At 48.2% G+C, this 16,974-nt stretch overlaps 1 protein-coding gene across 1 annotated transcript; it reads left to right on the forward strand.

Moving 5' to 3' along the window:
* The first annotated feature begins 11,541 nt into the window (after positions 1-11,541).
* LOC130527509 (protein NYNRIN-like) lies at positions 11,542-13,281 on the forward strand. The gene is made up of 2 exons (XM_057036122.1): positions 11,542-12,586; positions 12,673-13,281. Exon 1 carries the CDS (start codon positions 11,546-11,548, stop codon positions 12,497-12,499), a length of 954 nt encoding a protein of 317 aa, XP_056892102.1. The 5' UTR covers positions 11,542-11,545; the 3' UTR covers positions 12,500-12,586; positions 12,673-13,281.
* The last annotated feature ends 3,693 nt before the right edge of the window (positions 13,282-16,974 follow it).

Genomic DNA, 16,974 nt, shown 5'->3' on the forward strand with positions numbered 1-16,974 from the left:
AACTGCCTTCGGGAGGAAGGAGTTGGCCACTCCATTACCGCCCTCACCTTGGCTGGGTCTGGTGAAAGCTGTCCCCGCGCCACCACGAAGCCCAGGAAAGAGATGGAGGTGGTGTGGAATTCGCATTTCTCAGCTTTAACAAAAAGTCGGTTCTCCAGGAGCCGTTGGAGAACGAGCCGGACATGCTGGACGTGCTCCTCCTCAGACTCGGAAAAGATCAAAATGTCATCAAGGTACACAAAGATGAACTTATTTAACATGTCCCGGAGCACGTCGTTGATAAGGGCCTGAAACACGGCGGGGGCGTTGGTGAGTCCAAATGGCATCACAAGATACTCAAAATGGCCCAAAGGGGTGTTGAAGGCAGTTTTCCACTCATCCCCTTCTCGAATCCGCACAAGATGGTATGCGCTCCGAAGGTCTAATTTAGAAAAAATCTGGGCCCGGTGTAGAGGAGCGAAGGCCGCGTCGAGGAGGGGCAGTGGATACTTATTTTTGATTGTGATTTCATTCAGGGACCGATAATCAATGCAGGGGCGCAGGGTTCCATCCTTCTTCTGCACGAAGAAAAAACCAGCGCCAACTGGAGAAGAGGAGGGTCTGATCAGGCCAGAAGCTAGGGACTCTCCAATATAATTCTCCATCGCCTCCCGTTCCGCCCTGGAGAGGTTGTAGAGTCGGCTCGACGGTAACGTGGCCCCGGGGAGGAGATCGATGGCACAGTCATACGGCCGATGGGGCGGAAGGGAGAGCGCCCGCTGCTTGCAGAAGACCTCGCCTAGGTCATGGTACTCCCTCGGAACCCGGGACAGATCGGGAATCTCCTGGGCGGGTGCCGGAGTCCCTGACGAGGAGGTGACCGCCAAACGCAAACAGTTGGTGTGGCAGTTAACGCTCCAGCTCACCAGCCTCCCGGTTGGCCAGTCAAACTGAGGGTTGTGTAGGGCCAGCCATGGGGACCCGAGAACTCCAGGGGATGAGGAGGAGCGGATGAGGAAGAAGTGGATCTGTTCCCGATGATTTCCAGAGATGATGAGGGTGATTGCCTGGGTCCGGTGGGTAATCCTAGCCAGGACCTCTCCGTCGAGACCCAGAATGGTCTTCGGTTCGGGCAGCGTCTCGAGGGGAAGGCGAGCCTGCCGGGCCAGGTCCTGGCTAATGAAGTTGCCGTCTGCACCCGAATCCACCAGGAAGGTAGTTGGCACCGACTCCTGCCCCCAAAGGAGCGTGCCGGAGAGGGTTAGACGGACGGGGGGTGAGCAGGAGGATGATCCGCTCGCCAGCACTCCTGCCGGCATTGACGAGCTTAATCTTTTGGCCGCACCGGGCAGTCGTTGAGGAAGTGGCCTGCGTGGCCACAATAGGCGCACAACCCAGCTGAGCGCCGGCGCCGACGTTCCGACTGGGTTAGACGTGTTCGACCCAACTGCATTGGCTCGCAGGTTGAAGCCTCAGGCGCTGGGACAGGGACGAAGGCTGACGAGTCCCCGGTGGTCTCCCTCGGCCTGGAGAACCTCCCAGAAGCTCTCACCGTCCGCTCGCTCATCCTCTGCCGGCGTCGCTCCCGAAGTCGATTGTCCAATCAAGTAGCCAGACCGATGAGTGCCTCCAAGGTCTCCGGCTGCTCCCTCGCTGCTAACTCGTCCTTCAGCTCGTCGGAAAGCCCCTGTGTAAAAACTCCCCGAAGCGCCGCGTCGTTCCAGCCGCTTCGGGCAGCAAGGACACGGAAATGAATTGAATAGTCAGCGACAGAGCTGGGACCCTGGCGCAGGGACAGAATTTGGGAGGACGCTTCGCTGCTCTGAATGGGATGATCAAAAACCCGTCTTAATTCGGCCGTAAAAACCGGAAAACTAGAGGACGCGGGGGTCTGGTTCTCCAACACGGCTGTGGCCCATTGCGCCGCTCTCCCAGAGAGTAGGTTCACCATGAAGGCAATCTTTGCCCTGTCGCTGGGGTAGGTGAGGGGTTGGAGGTCAAAAACCAGCGAGCACTGGAGCAAGAATGAGGCACACGCACCTGCCTCTCCGGAATATCGCTCCGGGACAGGAACGTGGGGCTCCCGTGGTGCAGCCAAGAACAGCTGTGACGTGACTCTCGGCGCCTCCGCGGGGGTCGGAGGCGGGGCCAGCTCCGCTCGTCCTGAGGCAAGCAGGTTCGTAACGCTGGCGTTAAGAGTCTGGAGAGAGGTCCAGATGTCGGTGAGAAGCTGGTCGTGTTGACCCAGCAACTTTCCCTGAGCCTCCAATGTACGGCGCACTGCGTCCTGGTCCGCCGGATCCATGTTGGTTGGCGTGTAATGTTAGGAGTAGTTGTATCAGGACCCGAAAGCAGGCAGGACACTGTGGCGTATCGTTCCGAGAAGCTTTATTAAAGTTTGTAGAACTCAAAAAGAGGCGTGGAGACCACGACTCGGTGCTTAATCAAAACAGGGAACGTAAACCTACGACACAAGCAGTCCATGAAGGATAAAGAAAAAACAATAATCCGATAACGGGTTCAAAAGTTATCCACGAAGGAAACAGTCTCACAAAAGTCCAGGAGGGTACAGCTGGGGTTTTCCGAAAACGACAAAACACGCCAACGCTGGCCAACCGTGAGAACAGTCCATAAATAGGTGGCTTGATTATGATAGTCTGCAGGTGCGCCAGTCCCCGGCACCACCTGTGGCTGAGGCATGGCTCCACCACGCCCCCCGCAGGAGAAACCCTGCAAAAGAGTTCCCAGAAACTGGGAACCTGACAGACACTTGGACAACCTTCTCCATGTATATATTGGCAACTATGGCGCAACCATGTTTCTGCCCGTAGGAGCCTTTTCTGTAGATGGTGCAGATTTGGGTTGGTGTTATGGCTGTTCTCTCTTCATTCAGTAGCCATCAGGTTTGACATCAGGTTGCCCCCGACACCTGCATCAGACCTTGTTTTCCCAGGCAATCTCTGTATGACGGTATGACTCTTTCATTTATGGTTTTGCTCATTCTGAAGTATAGGCATGTAGCGGCCAGCAAAAGCCAGCAGTGTGAACAACTGAGGTACCCATCCAGTTTCTAATTAAGTTTCTATGTCTCCCTTTTCTCTGTCTCTCTCTGTCTCTCTCTGTGAGGAGCGTTGTGTGAGCTGAGAATGTTCTAATTTGGGAATTTTTCAACCTTTTCTAGCTGTGCTTTTCTCTGTATAGTTTATTTAGGTGTTGGTGGTGTCTTGTTTCAGTTTATTAGTTTCGTTTTTTGGTGTTTTTGTGTGGAACCAGCCAGTGTTTGTCTGGCTGGTTGGCATCTGACGCCATGGTGGTTGTTGGTGCTAGCGGGTATCTCTCCCGGTTAACACGGAGACATGGTGTTAAGGTGGGGGCCAGGTCTCTGTACACCATGGAGGAGGTGGCCCTGGCTGTGGGAGATGTCACTGGACACGGGTCCGTGAAGTCGGCCGCCCGGATGAACGGGGCTGGCTGGTGGAGGCCGGTATCAGTGTTGGTGGAAGGCGGTGCTGCCTCTGAGCCACCTGGCCACCAAAGTCATCCTGTTGAATGTGCCCCCATTCATCACAGACAGGTTTGCAGGGAGTTGTGCAGAGATAGCAAGATTGTTTCTCCTTTGAGGAAGGTCATGTCTGGATGTAAATCTCCACTATTGAAACACGTAGTGTCTCATTGCCAGCAGCTCTTAATGATCCTCAACAACCACAATGAGGATCTGAATGTGTGCTTTCAGGTCCAGGTGGAGGACTTTGATTGTGTCCTATTCGCCTCGTCGCCACACATGAAGTGTTTTGACTGTGGTGAAGCGGGACATTTAATTTAAATGTGGCTCCGTCTGGCTCAGGAGAACGACCCGGGACTGCTGCTGAGCCCCCACACACCACAACGGAGCCTAGAGCCGCTGCTGGGCGATCCATCACCAGGGCCCAGGGCATGGGGTTGATGGGGCGACAGCCAGGGTGAGTAGTGATGGGAGCACAGGTGAGGGCAAACAGGTGGGTGCAAGAGGTGAACTGTGTGCACAGGAGGGTGAGACAAGTGAAGTGTATGGGGAGGTAGGTGAATGTGTGAATGAGCAGGGGGAAGCTGGGCTTCAGGAAGGTGAAGTGGGTGAGGAAGAGGAGCCGGGCTATGGTGGGGCAGCAGAAGCTGTGGAGCTGATGGAGTAGGATGCTGGTTGGTCTCCAGCTCCACCGAGGCTCTGCAGCAGCAACAAGCCTGGTCCTGTCAAGGCTAAAAAGAGACGACAGACAGGTGGAGGACCTAGGGGGGTCAGACAGCAGTGACAGCGAGGGCTCTGTGTCTGACGATGGGGACCTTCATCAGACCCTTCATCAGGGTAATCGGGAAGAGAAATATTACTTTCCTAAAATGTTCAAAATGTTTTCACAAGAAACAAAAACAAGGAGTATTTTCAATATTTACACAAGGAGTAAATATTGAACATCACTTTCCTGAAAAATAACAGTTTTATCTTTCTGCCAGATGCCACATTAAGAACAAGGCTGAGGCAGGTTTTACTGATCAAGAGGCTTTTAGATTAAATTAAATTAAATTTTATTTATATAGCGTCTTTTACAATCAAAATTGTTTCTAGGTGCTTTACCCCAGAGCCTAAAGAAACTGATTCTAAAATTTAGGAGGGAAATCTGTTAATTTTGATGGGGAATGCACTTTTTTAGCTTTTTAACCACATTACTTTTATAACTCTCTGTTTTATCTCCCACTTTTAATGAGTAGTTTTAAGATTGGGAGTTTAAACATAAACGTAGGCAGAGAGGAGAAACAATGATTTTAAAGATGATTAATGTAATGTTTGTACAGGAGACTCACAGTGGTGGTGACTGGTGACTAGCGATTCCCCGGCAGCAGCCGAGCAGCCGGCTAGCCAGGGCGGCTGGGTGACGGTTCGCAGGAAGCGTAGCCCAAAACAAAGGCCCACGGTGCACCACCACCCGCTTCCCGTTTTTTTCCCACTCGGCGACACACCCGCTGAGGAACCGACCCTGGTAATTGGCGACTCTGTTTTGCGCTACGTGAAGCCGACTCCAGCGACCATAGTCAAGTGCATTCTGGGGACCAGAGCAGGCGACATAGAAGCAAATTTACGGCTGCTGGCGAGAAGTAAACGTAAATTTGGTAAAGTTATTATTCATGTCGGAGGCAACGACACCCGGCTTCGTCAGTCGGAGGTCACCAAAATTAACCTGGAGTTGGTGTGCAACTACGCAAAAACGATGTCGGGCTCCGTAGCATTCTCTGGTCCCCTCCCCAATCTGGCCAGCGATGAGATGTTTAGCCGCATGTCGTCGCTTCGTTGCTGGCTGTCACGGTGGTGCCCCGAAAACCAGGTGGCCTTTATAGACAATTGGAGCACTTTTTGGGGAAAACCTGGTCTGATTAGAAGAGACGGTGTCCATCCCACACGGGATGGTGCCTCTCTCATTTCTAGTAATTTGGCTAATTTTATTAGACCCAAAGTGACCTGACAATCCAGGGTCCAGACCAGGATGCAGAGTTGTAGTCTTACACATCTTTCATTACTTGAGTCAGTTGATTTCCTCCAGCAGATAAACCAACCAACTCATAACTTCAACCACACCCTAGATCTAGTTCTGACTTATGGTGTTGAGGTAGAACATGAGTCAGTGTTCCCTCAGAACCCACTCCTGTCAGACCATTCTTTGATCACTTTGAAATGGAATTTGATTGTGGAATGTAAATTGTATACAAAAGGAGGAAATTGAAATGGTATTCTATTGTGAAATGTAAATTGAGAACAAAAGGAAGGGTGTGATGGAGACTGGGAGAGCAGACGGAATCCATTTGGTTCCTCATTCATTTACATGGAAACAAAGTCAAATCAAATCAAATCAATCTTTATTTATATAGCGTCTTATACAATCAAAATTGTTTCAAGGCGCTTTCCAGAATCCCAGGGCCTGACCCCAGACAAGCAACAGTGGCAAGGAAAAACTCCCCTTTAACAGGAAGAAACCTTGAGCAGGACCAGGCTCATGTAGGGGGACCCTCCTGCTGATGGCCGGCTGGGTAAAGAGAGAGGAGAGGAGGGAGGACAGGTAGAGGATAGGATAGGTAGGAGAGGAGAGGGGTAGAGGAGAGGAGAGGTAGAGTGAAGGGGAGGTAGAGGAGAGGAGAAGGAGGAGGAGGGGAAAGAGGAGAGGAAAGAAGAGGAGAGGAGAGGAGAGGAGAGGAGAGGAGAGGAGAGGAGAGGAGAGGAGAGGAGAGGAGGAGAGGAGAGGAGAGGAGAGGAGAGGAGAGGCACAGAGCACAGAAACACACACAAAAAATATGCACAATCACTTCAACGGGGCCGGCGGTCATTATGCAGCTCCGATGGCAGTGATACCTGCAAATAGATAGGGGGGGGGAGAAGCAGAAAAACTACACAAGAATCAGCATAACTAGTCTGCTTGATGAGGAGAGGAAAGGAGAGGAAAGGAGAGGAAACCATGACCCAGTGGAGTGACAGAGGCCTGTCAGGTGATCATGTTTCCGGACCCCGGCAGCCTTGGCCTATAATAGCATAGCTAGAATGTGACCTAATGATTAGACGACCCCCTAAGTATGATAATTTGTCTGTCTATGATAGTAACTGGAACTACTGAATTAGTAACAGTAAGCTTTTTCAAAGAGGTAGGTTTTGAGTCTGATCTTAAAAGTAGCGATGGAGTCAGCCTCCCGTACCTGGACAGGGAGCTGGTTCCAAAGCAGGGGGGCCTGGTAGCTAAATGCTCGGCCCCCCATTCTACTCCTAGAAACTCTGGGAACCACAAGTAGACCAGCATTCTGAGAGCGGAGCGGTCTATTGGGCTGATAGGGTATCACTAGCTCCTCCAGGTAGGATGGAGCTAGGCCTCTGAGGACCTTGTAGGTCAGAAGAAGGGTTTTAAAAGTTATTCTAAATTTAACGGGCAGCCAATGAAGCGACGCCATTACAGGACTTATGTGATCTCTTTTGTCAATACCTGTCAGAACTCTGGCTGCAGCATTTTGGATCAACTGGAGGCTTCTTAAAGAGTTGTTTGGACACCCTGATAATAAGGAGTTACAGTAGTCCAGCCTGGAAGTAACAAATGCATGGACTAACTTTTCAGCATCAGGCTGCATCAGTAGCTTCCTGATCTTTGAGATGTTCCTCAAGTGAAAAAAGGCACTTCTAGAGACTAATTTAATGTGTGAGTTGAAGGAGAGATTTTGATCAAAAGTTACTCCTAGATTCCTCACAGAGAGACTAGATGTTAATGAGATACCATCTAGAGTGATCATGTGATCTAATCTATCCCTGAGAGGTTCAGGACCAAACACCATGACCTCAGTTTTTCCTGGGTTAAGGAGGAGGAAATTTGAAGACATCCAGGACTTTATGTCTTTAAGACAGGTCTGGAGCTTCACTAACTTCTCTGTCTCCTCGGGTTTCATGGATAAATAGAGCTGAGTGTCATCAGCATAACAATGAAAATTTATCCCATGCTGCCGAATAATGTTCCCTAAGGGAAGCATGTACAATGTGAAGAGGATTGGTCCGAGTACGGAACCTTGAGGAACTCCATGGCTAACCCTACTGTATGAGGAGGGAACGCCGTGGACATGGGCAAACTGGTATCTATCAGATAAGTATGATCTAAACCAGTCTAGTGCTGTCCCTTTAATCCCAATCACATGTTCCAGTCTCTGTAACAGGATGCTGTGATCAACTGTATCAAAAGCAGCACTGAGGTCCAGCAGAACCAGCATAGAGACCAGTCCATGATCGGAAGCTATGAGAAGATCATTAGTGACTTTAAGAAGTGCTGTTTCTGTGCTGTGGTGAGCTCTAAAGCCTGACTGAAACATCTCAAACAGGCTGTTCCTCTGCAGGTGCTCCAGTAACTGAGTCACCACCACCTTCTCTAGAACTTTAGAGATAAAAGGAAGGTTGGATATTGGCCTATAATTTCCCAAGACATCAGGATCCAGTGATGGTTTTTTAAGCAACGGCTTAATCACTGCCACCTTGTAGGACCGGGGTACATAACCTGACACTAAAGAACCATTGATCTGGTCCAGGATAGAACTGCCTATCAGTGGTAGAACATCCTTCAACAGGTGTGTTGGGATGGGATCTAAAAGACACGTAGTGGTCTTGGATTTCTGAATTAGCGATGACGCCTCAGAAAAATATATAGGGCTGAAGGAGCTTAAGGGCTCGTTGGAGACCCTGCATGTTCCCACAGTCGGCACATCTGGTGATGGTCCAGTTGTTGGGATGGCCTGGTTAGCTTTCTCTCTGATAGCTAGAACTTTATCAGTGAAGAAGCTCATGAAGTCTTCACCACTAAGGGAAGAAGGGATACGTGGATCTAAAACACTGTGACTCTTGGTTAATTTGGCCACAGTGCTGAAGAGAAACCTGGGGTTGTTCTTATTTTCCTCAATCAAAGAAGAAAAATAAGCTGTTCTAGCCTTGCGAAGGGCCTTTTTGTAAACTAATAGACAGTCTTTCCAGGCTACATGGTAGCTGTCTATCTTACAAGAATGCCACTTCCTTTCCAGTCTTCGCACTTTCTGCTTGAGGGTCCTGATATGTGAATTATACCAGGGGGCACACCTCCTCTGATTTACTATTTTCTTTTTCAGGGGGGCAACAGAATCAAGCGTGATTCTCAGTGAGGTTGCTGCACCTTCAGCAATAGAGTCAACCTCAGCAGGGCTCAGATTATAATGATTGATCCCTGGGGAAACACACGGTGGTCAACAAAGGTTGAAGGAAGACCAGCATCAAAGGACTGAGGGGGGACATCCTCAGGCATTCAAATTCTTGTGCCAGCCGGAACACCCGCTGTGAAGGCACCAAACTCCTGAGGTGCATACAGTGCACACCTACTGTGTAGGCGTCCTGTGTCCTGTGTATGCAGCAAACACATGCTGTGAAGACGTCTGCACCTCAGGGGCGGGCCTTCAACTATATAAGATCAGAACTGTATACATTGAGCAGAGATCTCTCCGCATGCTTCGGTGTGTGTATCCTGACCGACTGACTGGATTAAAACCATCTCCTACGCAGTAACTTAGATTAATAGTTTTTCTTCTCCAAACGGCTAAAAATTCCATGACAAACTTGGTGTCAGAAGTGGGATCCTGGGTACGTCCGTCGGGACCCGACTGAGGGGCTGGCCACCTGAATCCACCAAAGACGATTCATCCTCAAACCCCGCAATCTTACGGAGGAGGACCCAGTCGGTCCCGATCGACGGTCACAGGATTCCTCGAATTCCACGGCTGAATTTAAATTGGTAAGATGTATTTATCCTAATATTTGGAACGAATTACTGCGTAGGATAGACGCTAACCTTACTCTGCTAACCGGCGAGCGCCGCTAAACAGCTTAAATAAATACGAAAATCCTGTGAGCCCTTTGAGACGAGATCAGGTTACAAATATAAGTAAACATCAAAAGGAAGTCCTGTGAATTTATTAGAAATAAGATCAGGTTACGAAATGAAGTCCTGTGAATTTATTAGAAATAAGATCAGGTTACAAAATTAAGCCCTGTGAATTTATTAGAAATAAGATCAGGTTACGAAATTAAGTCCTGTGAGATCATTGAGGCAAGACCAGGTAATAGTGTAAATCCTGTGAGCCAGAAAAGAGGCAAGACCAGGTATCAAAGTGTAAATCCTGTGAGCAAGAAAAAAGGCAAGACCAGGTATCAAAACGTAAATCCTGTGAGCAAGAAAAGGCAAGACCAGGTTGTTAAAGGGAAGCCCTGTGAATTTTTTTTTAAAAAAATAAAAAAAATAAGATCAGGTTGCAATAAAACAGGATCAGGTTACCATGGGAACCTTGCAGAGTAAGGTAAGAGTCGAACGTGGTTCTGGAGACCGACTGTCTCCAGTAATGGACATAATGACTAAGAAGTACGGGCCGGAAAGTTGTGCATATGTCGGGTTGTGGTGTGAACAGTATGGGTTTTCAGAGGGAGGATCGTTAAGTGCGCGACAATTGTCCACCCTGAGGGACAATTTAAATAAGAAAAGGAATGAAATGATGAGCAGAAAGAAAATATCAGCAAAAGAATTACACGTGATGATAGATATGGAAGAAAAGTTGAAATGTTGGGAAACAGAATGTGATAACCGCGAGAGAAAGCAATGTCAGAAGGCAATGACACAATTAAAAGTAGGGACAGTTAAGGTAGCCAAGCCCGAGCAGAAACCTCCCCCTCCCCCTTCCCCCTTCTCCCCCTTTTTTTCCGTCTCTGCAGGACAGCTGGAAATCCGACGCCGGGCCATCCGCCTCTCTTGAAACTACCTACCCGCTGCCTTATCAACCCGGAACCACGGCAACAATTGGACTGACTAGAAAGAGAGGTGGAGCCGGCTGAGGAGCATCCAACCACGATTCAGGCACAGTATCACACCACACCACCACGGGAGCATCCACACGCAAACGTGATTAACCTATTCGTATGTTCATCTATTGTTCCGGAGTTTAAATGGATTTGCATTTGGGGGCTGCCCCATTCAGAGTCAAGCGTGCTACTACAATGGGCAAAAGGCAGAGTGGGCCCTGCTGCACATCTGCAAACAGATGATGCAGTGCACTGTACTGCCCACGTCGCACCGAGCCAGGACACAAATTATGAGGAGCGTTTCTACGCACAAGCCTCAGTCCACCACTGATACTATGTACTGGGATCCCATGCGCTGCGCTGCGTCTGTCAACTTGTCTGTTTGTGTGTCTGTCAACTGTTTGATGTTCAAATGCTGCAATGTATTGAATCCAGCCACCCTCCTCCCCATCCCGGAGGAGGGCAACCCTCTTGATTGCGTGACGGAACTCTCTGTGTCTTGTTCCCCACGTCCTGACCTCATGGATCAACCTCTTATCAATCCTGATCTTGTTCTTTTGTCGATGGGTCAGCATCCCGGGATGCGGACACGGGCCGGTGCAAAGCCGGTTACGCAGTCTGTGACTCCCGCGGCACTGTTGAATCTGCATCATTACCGTCCAACTACTTAGCTCAAGCCGCTGAATTGGTGGCCCTTACCAGAGCTTGCCACCTCGCAGCCAACCAGTCAGTTACCATCTTCACTGATTCTAGGTACGCCTTTGGTGTAGTTCATGACTTTGGAGCATTGTGGAAGCACAGGGGCTTCCTCAAGTCTGACGGCGCTCCCATCTTGAATCATCGGCTGGTGGCGGCTCTTTTGGACGCTGTCCTTCTCCCCTCACAGGTCGCAATCTGTAAATGGACCGCTCACACTAATCTCTCTGACCCTATATCTGCAGGTAACGCTCGTGCAGATGAAGCAGCAAAAACAGCTGCTGCCCTGCCAAGCACACCGTCCACTCTCTGTGCGGTAACGGTTCCCTCCTCTCTGTCTGCCATCCAGTCACTTGCCACACAGAAGGATAAGCAGCTCTGGCGCCAGGTGGGGGCAGTCCATACTCAACACGGCTGGATGGGCCCTAATGGCAAACCATGCTTGCCCTCTGCTCTTTTCCATCACTACGCCAAGTTGACTCATGGTCTCGACCATGCCTCAAAAGGCTAGAAATTATGTCAGAGCATTGGTTCACAAAAGGGTTCACCCCAGTGGCTGAGAAATTTTGTAAAGCCTGCGTAGTATGTGCTACACACAACCCCGGAAGACCAACATCAAATTCAGCACAAGCAGCTCATCCTCCACCAACCCGACCGTTTGAGCATGTAATGATGGACTTTATAGAGTTACACCCAGCAGAAGGTAAAAAATTCTGTCTGGTTTTTGTAGATATGTGGTCCAAATGGGTAGAAGCAATCCCAACATCCAGAGCAGATGCAAACTCAGTAGCAAGAGCACTGCTGGCAGAAATAATTCCTAGGTGGGGAATCCCTGCAAAACTCTCGAGCGACAACGGGGCACATTTCGTAAACGAGGCCCTAACGCAAATCTCAGTTTATCTTGGAATAAATATCAAAAGACACTGTGCCTATCATCCCCAAAGTGGTGGAGCTGTGGAAAGAGAAAACGGATCCCTGAAGGCAAAAATGGCAAAGTGCTGCGAAGAGACGGGCCTCCCATGGCCTAAGGTTTTGCCCCTGGCATTAATGTATATGAGAATGCGCAAGAGAGGAAGAGCTAACCTGAGTCCCTTTGAAATTCTCTTTGCAGGAATCCCGAACGTAGGCATCACCCCTCCGCAGGCGACCCTCCCAGACACGACACTATGCGAGAGCTCTGTACTAACCTATTGTAGAAATCTCACTAAGTCTCTTTCAGAAATCCGGGCACGAGTGAAAGCAGCACTGCCGTCTCCAGCGGACCAACAGCTCCATCCGTTACATCCAGGGGACTACGTGGTGATCAAAGACTTCCGGAGGACCAGGTGGAACCAGAAACGGTGGCAAGGCCCATTCCAAATTCTGCTGGTGACTCAGACCGCGGTGAAAGTAGCCGAGAGAGCAACGTGGATCCACGCGTCCCACTGCAAGAAGGTGCCAGAGCCGAAGGAGCCAGTCAGTAGGGAGTGAAACTAGCGTCCCTGCTGCTCCAAGTGGCGTGCCAAGCCACCAACGAAAGAACAAGAGGAGCCTCCAAGGAAAGCCTTTGCATCCCAGGCGACGGACCGACCTGATCCTGAGGAAATTCCTGTGTGTCCTGGGTGTGATATCAATCACAGCAGTACTACTCATCTTCTCCCTAGCACCACTCAAGAAACCGGACTTTACAATTCATCTGAATGTGGACTGGAAGAGGATTATAAAGATGAACTAAGTTACTGATGTATTTCAAGTTTACTGTCAAAATCAGGTTGATCCAAGTAGGATCAAAAGGGGGGAATTGAAATGGAATTTGATTGTGGAATGTAAATTGTATACAAAAGGAGGAAATTGAAATGGTATTCTATTGTGAAATGTAAATTGAGAACAAAAGGAAGGGTGTGATGGAGACTGGGAGAGCAGACGGAATCCATTTGGTTCCTCAATCATTTACATGGAAACAAAGGTTGAAGGAAGACCAGCATCAAAGGACTGAGGGGGGACATCCTCAGGCATTCAAATTCTTGTGCCAGCCGGAACACCCGCTGTGAAGGCACCAAACTCCTGAGGTGCATACAGTGCACACCTACTGTGTTGGCGTCCTGTGTCCTGTGTATGCAGCAAACACATGCTGTGAAGACGTCTGCACCTCAGGGGCGGGCCTTCAACTATATAAGATCAGAACTGTATACATTGAGCAGAGATCTCTCCGCATGCTTCGGTGTGTGTATCCTGACCGACTGACTGGATTAAAACCATCTCCTACGCAGTAACTTAGATTAATAGTTTTTCTTCTCCAAACGGCTAAAAATTCCATGACAACTTTCACATTTATGATTAAGGATTCTTCTATGCTCAGAACAAAGTCTTACTATAGCAGATGTCTTTCAGATAATGCTGTAGCTAAGTTTAAGGAAGTGATCCCTGTGCTAATCCCTGGACCACCGTGTGTTTCCCCAGGGATAAATCATTATAATCTAAGCCCTGCCGAGGTTGACTCTATTGCGGAAGGTGCAGCAACCTCACTGAGAATCACGCTTGATTCTGTTGCCCCCCTGAAAAAGAAAATAGTAAATCAGAGGAGGTGTGCCCCCTGGTATAATTCACATATCAGGACCCTCAAGCAGAAAGTGCGAAGACTGGAAAGGAAGTGGCATTCTTGTAAAATAGACAGCTATCATGTAGCCTGGAAAGACTGTCTATTAGTTTACAAAAAGGCCCTCCGTAAGGCTAGAACAGCTTATTTTTCTTCTTTAATTGAAGAAAACAAGAATAACCCCAGGTTTCTTTTCAGCACTGTGGCCAAATTAACTAAGAGTCACAGTGTTTTAGATCCACATATCCCTTCTTCCCTTAGTGGTGAAGACTTCATGAGCTTCTTCACTGATAAAGTTCTAGCTATCAGAGAGAAAGCTAACCAGGCCATCCCAACAACTGGACCATCACCAGATGTGCTGAATGTGGGAACATACAGGTTCACCAACGAGCCCTTAAACTCCTTCACCCCTATATATTTTTCTGAGGCGTCGTCGCTAATTCAGAAATCCAAGACCACCATGTGTCTTTTAGATCCCATCCCAACACACCTGTTGAAGGATGTTTTACCATTGATAGGCAGTTCTATCCTGGACTAGTTCAATGGTTCTTTATTGTCAGGTTATGTACCCTGGTCCTACAAGGTGGCAGTGATTAAGCCGTTGCTTAAAAAAACATCACTAGATCCTGACGTACTAGCAAATTATAGGCCGATATCCAACCTTCCTTTTATCTCTAAAGTTCTTGAGAAGGTGGTGGTGACTCAGTTACTGGAGCACCTGCAGAGGAACAGCCTGTTTGAGATGTTTCAGTCAGGCTTTAGAGCTCATCACAGCACAGAAACGGCACTTCTTAAAGTTACTAATGATCTTCTCATAGCTTCAGATCATGGACTGGTCTCTGTGCTGGTTCTGCTGGATCTCAGTGCTGCTTTTGATAAAGTTGATCACATGTGATTGGGATTAAAGGGGCAGCACTAGACTGGTTTAGATCATATTTATCTGATAGATACCAGTTTGCTCATGTCCATGGTGTTCCCTCCTCATACAGTAGGGTTAGCCATGGAGTTCCTCAAGGTTCTGGACTTGGACCAATCCTCTTCACCTTGTACATGCTTCCCTTAGGGAACATTATTCGGCAGCATGGGATAAATTTTCATTGTTATGCTGATGACACTCAGCTTTATTTATCCATGAAACCAGAGGAGACAGAGAAGTTAGTGAAGCTTCAGACCTGTCTTAAAGACATAAAGTCCTGGATGTCTTCAAATTTCCTCCTCCTTAACTCAGGAAACTCAGGTCCTGAACCTCTCAGGGATAGATTAGATCACATGATCACTCTAGATGGTATCTCATTAACATCTAGTCTTTCTGTGAGGTATCTAGGAGTAATTTTTGATCAAAATCTCTCCTTCAACTCACACATTAAATTAGTCTCTAGAAGTGCCTTTTTTCACCTGAGGAACATCACAAAGATTAGGAAGCTACTGACGCGGCATGATGCTGAAAAGTTAATTCATGCTTTTGTTACTTCCAGGCTTGACTATTGTAATTCTTTATTATCAGGGTCCAAACAACTCTTTAAGAAGCCTCCAGTTGATCCAAAATGCTGCAGCCAGAGTTCTGACAGGTATTGACAAAAGAGATCACATAACTCCTGTAATGGCATCGCTTCATTGGCTGCCCGTTAAATTTAGAATAATTTTTAAAACCCTTCTTTTGACCTACAAGGTCCTCAGAGGCCTAGCTCCATCCTACCTGGAGGAGCTAGTGATACCTTATCAGCCCAATAGACCGCTCCGCTCTCAGAATGCTGGTCTACTTGTGGTTCCCAGAGTTTCTAGGAGTAGAATGGGGGGCCGAGCATTTAGCTACCAGGCCCCCCTGCTATGGAACCAGCTCCCTGTCCAGGTACGGGAGGCTGACTCCATCGCTACTTTCAAGATCAGACTTAAAACCTACCTCTTTGAAAAAGCTTATTGTTACTAATTCTGTAGTTCCAGTTACTGTCTTAGACAGACAAATTATCATACTTAGGGGGTTGTCTAATCATTAGATCACATCTTAGCTATGCTGTTATAGGCCAAGGCTGCCGGGGTCCGGAAACATGATCACCTGACAGGCCTCTGTCACCCCACTGGGTCATGGTTTCCTCTCCTCTCCTCTCCTCTCCTTTCCTCCTCCTCATCAATCAGACTAGTTATGCTGATTCTTGTGTAGTTTTTCTGCTTCCCCCCCCCCTTTCTCTATTCATTTACAGGTATCGCCGCCTTTGGAGCTGCATGACGACCTCCGGCCCCACTGACCTGCTGTATAGTGTATTTTTGTGTGTGTTTCTGTGCTCTATGCTCTGAGCCTGGTACTGCTCAAGGTTTCTTCCTGTTAAAAGGGAGTTTTGCCTTGCCACTGTTGCTTGTCTGGGGTTAGGCCCTGGGATTCTGGAAAGCGCCTTGAAACAATTTTGATTGTATAAGACGTTATATACCGTAAATAAAGATTGATTTGATTGGCACAGGCACTTAAGGAGCCAGCAGAGGTCGCAGTCGTAAAGTGCAAAGGTCATAGCAAGGAGAACTCTTAAAGGTAATGATGCTGCAGATCTGAACACAGAAATGCAGAAATGGACACAGGCGCTTCCAATAACCTTGATGTCAGTAAGAAGCTCTGTTAGCTCCCAGACAGGATTCACTCCCTTTGAGCTCGAGCGGGGTGTGCCCTTTTCGAGTCCAGGAGCAGAAAATCCATTGGCTAGCCCAGCACCTTTTTGAAATAAAAAACTTATTTTGATCAACTAAAAGTGACTCTCTTAGTTTTCTCCCAACAGGCCACCTCTGCAACCACAGTCAGTGAGGATCCAGGAATTCCAAACACAGTTGAGTGGGTACTCCTGAGAGTCATCAAGCGAAAGTGGTCAGAGCCCAAGTGGACTTGTCCCTTTGAAGTTGCAGAGCAGACCTCACATGCTGTCCTCCTGAAAGTATCTCAAGGAAACGTGGGAGAGATCTGCCTAGGTTACACAGGGGTGATTAATTCCTGATTACATCAAAGAGAGTGATACGACATTTCAGTTTGACTAATGGAGGTCATAGGTGGCTGTGGGGACCCTGCAATTTGGAGGAACACTGACATTTATTTGTGTATGTACAGTGACGTGCATCAAATTTGTAAAAATGGATGGACAGAATGTTTGGTCAATGGAAAATCATTGTATCTGTTTTGATTTCATTAATTTCTGCTACAGCCAGCCTTATTTTGTGCGGTTGCTGTTGTATTCCTTGTATTTGTTCTTTATGTAATCATTTAATCATAACTGCAATTGAAGGAAAGCAACTTCCTCCTTACCAGATGGCTCAAATTCGAAGGGAAACCCTTCCCTTAGGGTGTAAGTGATGGAGAGATTTAAGGGAGGTGACAATGAATTGGTAGTATTGG

This window comes from Takifugu flavidus, chromosome 6 (assembly GCF_003711565.1).
Source record: "Takifugu flavidus isolate HTHZ2018 chromosome 6, ASM371156v2, whole genome shotgun sequence".
Lineage (NCBI taxonomy): Eukaryota > Metazoa > Chordata > Actinopteri > Tetraodontiformes > Tetraodontidae > Takifugu > Takifugu flavidus.